Genomic DNA, 5,755 nt, shown 5'->3' on the forward strand with positions numbered 1-5,755 from the left:
CCCTGGTGCCTGGTCTGGCCCTCAGCTTGTCAGGGATCGCGCGGGGTTGGCAGCAATCCCGTTCGAGACCGACAATCTTGCACAGCCTCACAGGTGTTTCTCAGGATTATCTTCTTTTTGATAGCAGTCTCGCCCACATTAGAATCACCATAAAGGACTGCCTTCCATTTAGTCCTCCCCTTGACCTCCTCATTGCTGTCTCTCAGAATCACACGCCGTCGCTCAATTCACGTTTGAGGTCTAATATTCACCATGGCGTACCCTAACAATGTTGGCATCAAGGCCATGGAGATCTATATCCCCGGCCAGGTTGGTGATTTCATAGCAGCTCTCTGCAGCATCATACTCGTTTTGGTCCAGCAACTGATTTACATTCTTAGGCCTTAGACCAGTCACTCTTCGAACAATATCAGGGCGTTTCAGCTGGAAAATACACCATTGGCTTGGGTCTCAAGTACATGAACTTCTGCAATGATCGTGAAGGTAAGAGCTTGTGATGCGACAACCACACTGTCTCTGTTGGAAGCGCGATTGCGGAGCGGTGCTCCCAATGTCCATCAACTACTGACACCATGACCTAAGATGCCACCTCCCTTGCTCTCACGGCTGTTTCATCACTCCTGAAGAAGTATAGCATCGACCCCAAGTCCATTGGTCGCCTAGAGGTCGGCACAGAGTCCCTGATCGACAAGGCAAAGTCCATCAAGACTGTGCTGACCCAGCTCTTCGAGCCTGCCGGCAACACAAGCCTGGAGGGTATTGACACCATCAACGCATGCTACGGAGGCACGAGTGCTCTCTTTAATGCCGTCAACTGGGTCGAATCTCGCTCATGGGACGGCCGCGACGCCATCGTGGTGGCCTCGGATATTGCGCTCTACAAGGAAGCCTCTTCCCGGCCGACCGGCGGCGCCGGCTGTGTCGCCATGCTCGTGGGTCCCGATGCGGTGCTCTCGCTGGATCCGGCGCTCAAGGGCACGTTCATGACCCATGCCTACGATTTCTACAAGCCGGATCTCAAGGCAGAATTCCCCGTAGTCAACGGGCATGAGTCTCTCCGATGCTACACCTCCGCGCTGGATGGCTGCTACAACCGCCTTAGGGAGAGAGTCGAGGAGGCTAATGTGAAGGCGAACGGCCACGGCCCCAAGACTAATACGCGCAGCCTGTTGGACATCTTCGACTTCATGGCGTTCCACACCCCCAACTGCAAGCTTGTCAGCAAATCCTACGGACGTCTACTGTACAACGACTACAAGCACGGTGGTGATGAGGACACCTGGGGGAAGGTCCCCACCGAGCTCCGCGAGCTCAGCTACGAGGACTCTCTCAAGAGCAAGGAGCTGGAGAAGCTTTTTGTTACCTTATCCAAGGATCGTTTCAAGTCGCGAGTCGAGCCTTGCATCGCTGCCCCCACGCAATGCGGCAACATGTACACAGGCAGTCTTTACTGTTCCCTCATCAGCTTGATCAGTAACATCGACCTGAAGGATTCAGTGGGGAAGACGATTGGCATGTTCAGCGTAAGTGCTCATTTGGACCTTGCGCTCTCAGAGACTCTTTTCGTACTAATTTTCATCCCTATCAGTACGGCAGCGGAATCGCCAGTACTCTGTTCGCACTTAAGGTCACAGATGATCTTACCGAGCTGGTCCAAAAGATTGATATCATGGACCGATTGAGTCAGCGCAAGATATCAACTCCCGAAGAATACGAAGAGGTAATCAATCGTGTCGGATATTATGATTTCAAGTATTTGCTGACCGTATACAAACAGGCTTGCGCCCTCCGATTGAAGGCTTACGGCGCCAAGAGCTTTGAGCCCACTGGCAGCATTGTGAACATGGCCCCAGGCACATACTATCTCAAGGAAATCGATGAGTCGTACCGTAGAACGTACGTCGTGAAGGAGTAGAAAGAGAAATGTGCTGATGGAAACGACCTCCTTTCGTTGTTATGCGCGGCTCCCATCTAGAGTATAGGTACACCAGATGAAATTTGGGTACCAAAGATTAGACAGACATAGATATTAGATCGTTCAGCACCTTCGAATGAATGAATAAAATCTAAGTAATGGAATGAAATATTTGCTTCTCTATTTGTTTTAATCTTAGTCACACCGTAGCACGGGCGGACTCATCCAGCAGAAGTCGCTCTGATTACCGCACCACCATCGGCGTGATACGCCGTGTGAAGGATGACACCAAAGACCTGTCATGTGTCGATGAACCACTTTGCCTCGACTCCAACTGTGTGGAAGACTTGTCTTCCTGCACGACTTCCTTCTTTGACGCCACTCGCAACGGCATCGGTACCGCCGGAACCCTGAATTCGCCGTGGTGACAGTCCATTCTCGAGGTTAGTGTTCACTCTACCTGGGGAAAGGCTTGGAGTAGGTGTCAACATTGTTGGTACGGTAGAGGAAATGACGGAGGCGACGTCAGGCGTCGCACTGAAAGAACAGGCAGAGCTCTGGGCGGGGGACGATGCTGCTATTGTGGAAGCTTTGCTCGAAGAAGACGAAGAAAATGACGAGATGGCCGATGTAGATGATGAGGCAGAAGAAGAGCTGTGCAGAGAACCCTGCGTTGCTGATAGGGTCGGTGTCGGTGAAGAATGACACACAGAGGTTTGACAAGATGACAATTAAGCACCTAGTTGAGGACGATGAAGAAAATTTGAAGGTCGTAAGGTCGCAAGGCTTGTGGCAGGTGTTGTCCCTGTTCGGCTTGTAGATGGCGCAATCGTCAACCTTATGAGGATGAGGATGATAATAACCTGCTTGTTTACATGGAGGGTTTGATGCACCGACCGTACTTCGCTTGGCACGAAGTAGGGCTGCAATGGTCGATTTTGTTGCCACACTGATCAAGAGATACATTAGAACAAGGCCATCGGGGTAAAGTTTCACGGAAGGACTTACATAGTTGTATGAACTACAGCAGGCTCCCCAGTCGCTTCCCAAGCATGTTTGCCCCCCGAAGCTGGCACCACACCGACCGTCCTGGGAGACTTTGTGCGTGGTAGACGGCGTTGGAGAACGAGATGAAGCCGCAGGTGTGGGAGTAGAACTCAGCGAGGTCGTTGTAGAAGTCGAAGATGAGCGCGTGGAAGTCGGGGAAGTACGAGTAGATGAAGACGAGATATAGGGCAAGGAACGCCTCTCTTTGCATTTTCCATACTCAGGTTGACATCCTATATTGCAGTAGTGAAATTTGCTCCCGCTATGGTCTGGGGTAAGCGTTGAACGGGAGATGTAAACATGCAGCCTTACTCACCACCAGCCATCCTGTGAGCAACATGAGCCAGACGTGCTGCTCAGGCATGTTTTTCCGAACTTTTTACCGCATCGAGCGTCTGGCGGTGTGCTCGCAGCGTTGACAAGGAAAATAAAAAGAAGGACTGCCAGGATTGAAGAATGCATTGTAGGCGTGCAAGTGGTGTAGGGAGAGGATATCGACCGGGTTGAGTGATGACTTCTGCCACAAGAGAACTGCGACAGGCAGTTTATATCTAGATGACTGTGAAAACTGAAGTCGATGCCGAGCGCAAGGATCAAAAGTGGCTTGCATATCTAGGCATCAATTAGACATTCAATATTTTCTGAATCGAGAAGGAACAGGCCCCTCAACGGACCCTCAACAATTTATTACCAAGCCAACAAATACTTTATTTGGATTGATTTCTTGATGGCTCCCACTTGTTTAGCGAGAAGCCTTTCTGCTGCCCCAGGTACTGAGTTCTTTGTTCAGAGCATTAACTGCCTTAAACCCCATCACGCAACTCTGCTCCCATTACCACTTGATCTCAACGTCTATGCTTCTGGCACATTGACGCCAGTGTTTAGCTGAGTGTTGCCTCATCGCAAATGTGTCTGGGCGAGAATATTACAAGCCCGGAATGAGATGTCACAAGGGACTGATGAATGCAATGATGTGTCGACCATCAGTTGAAATATTTTAGCACAATGTACAACAAGCGGCTCTTTTTCATTCACTGTGAAGTCCTTCGGGTGGGGTAGGAACTTCTTCAACACAACGGGCATTTCTTCAATCCGATTCTAGGGAGCCATATTGCACAACGGAGCCAGAAGCTGCTGGAATGGCTGAGAAATGTGGCGTTTGAGCTTAAGCCCGCCAGCCACATCTAACAGAAACCAGATATCGATGAGCTACGGAAGTGCAGTAGTTGACTTGATGTTTTTTCCCGCCTCATCTCCAATATCTGAAGTTACTAGCTTCGATCGGAAACAGTCTCCACGCAATCGGAGCACGAGCCATTGGTTCGATCATCGGAAAGATCTTCGGACCAAACGTACATGCATGGCCACAGCCGTCGGCCCTGGTTCGCAACCGTATTGGTTCGAACAGGCTGCTTGCTTCAATGAGCACCATCGCAGAACGCATTATGTAGCGACGGCCTGAATTGCCGGGAATTCTCATAGATTGTGAACGAAAGCGGGATGCGACTGATTCATTAGCATGGCATGAGGCGTGAGGTTTTATGTTCCTTATAGGCTGACATCAAGCTACTCTTCGCAGACCGTAGAATGTGGCCTTTCTTCCTGGTGCTTCAAACCTGGTGTAGGGCCAATCCCAGGGAAACTTGAAGTTCTGTTGGCCCTATATCGCAGATGCTCACTATGACACCCTTTTGGTAGCCCGTTCAGTATTGATCTTTCAATTTCTCACGGCATTCACGACATAATTAGTGACCTTGGCATACCCGCGCGTAAATCCCTTGAGTCATCTTCAATGACCCAAAGCTTCAAAGCAACCCTTTTAGAGGGGGAACTTGGTCGTTATCAAATAATTGCGCCAGCAGAAGCAACTAATTCTACCTTACCTTCGTCGGCATCTCGTGTCGCGGGAAGATGAAGAAGAATCTGGGGTCTGGAAACTGGTGTTTCCGAAATGTGGCCTCACTGGTTGGTTTGAAATCTCTTGCTCCATTTCGGTGACCCGTGAGCGAATCAGGTGCAAAAGCACGTCGGTGCGATGAGCGACGACTTGGCATGCAAAGTCCAGGGTGTCGTGCGGTTGCATGACGAACTTCCCAGCCTGATTTTGAAATTCCCAACATTCAATTTTCAACACCAGCAACAACCTTCATAATTCTCACGCACCGCTTCTAAGTACGCCTTTCTACTTTAAGCTGTCTCACCCGTAGACCTTCGAACGCTCCTCGAGTTTTGCCTTTCATCTTTGAGTCGAGGTATACCATGACTTGGTGTTGAGGTATCACCTCCTCTGTCTAGTCAGTAAAGTCTCAGCAATCTGCACTGACGTACTTACTCCCATGGCAGAAGTTGGCACGCTCCGTTAGCCCAGCCAAAAGCTATTGTTTCGTTTCTTCACCGGCCGCCTGGGCTTCTACATGGGGTTGCCTAAGACTAAAGGCTGATTAGAGATAGCCTGTATCTCGGTCAAAATGTCAGCTCTTGACAATCCAGACATGATTATTGCCGACGATGCACTGCCAGACGGAGGAACTCTACTCAATTTATTCAGCCCTGCTACTAATCTTGACATCAATCAAGATATGCAGTATCTTGCCTCCTCGAACCAAGAAGTTGAAAGAGGTGGCAATAAACATGATAATCCTTCAGAAGTAGCATGCAGTGATGCGACCACCACGCTGTCATCACAACAGGCAGATTCCACCCTCGCTCGACAATCTACCGCAATCGGATTCAACAGATCAGGTGCCACGCGAACATGCCCACAAACGGTCTCTGGTGCAACAGCAAAAGGCT

The 5,755-nt window shown here is 50.0% G+C and overlaps 1 protein-coding gene across 1 annotated transcript; it reads left to right on the forward strand.

The window, feature by feature from the left end:
• Positions 1–252: 252 nt before the first annotated feature.
• Positions 253–1,915, forward strand: COL26b_003909 (uncharacterized protein; the record flags this gene model as incomplete). Its single annotated transcript, XM_053176794.1, has 4 exons — positions 253–309; positions 381–483; positions 583–1,523; positions 1,589–1,915. The coding sequence occupies 4 exons, from the start codon at positions 253–255 to the stop codon at positions 1,913–1,915; spliced, it is 1,428 nt and encodes a 475-aa protein (XP_053039404.1).
• Between the last annotated feature and the right edge of the window lie 3,840 nt (positions 1,916–5,755).

Source organism: Colletotrichum chrysophilum (genome assembly GCF_026319265.1).
Source record: "Colletotrichum chrysophilum strain AFK26 chromosome Unknown scaffold_22, whole genome shotgun sequence".
NCBI lineage: Eukaryota > Fungi > Ascomycota > Sordariomycetes > Glomerellales > Glomerellaceae > Colletotrichum > Colletotrichum chrysophilum.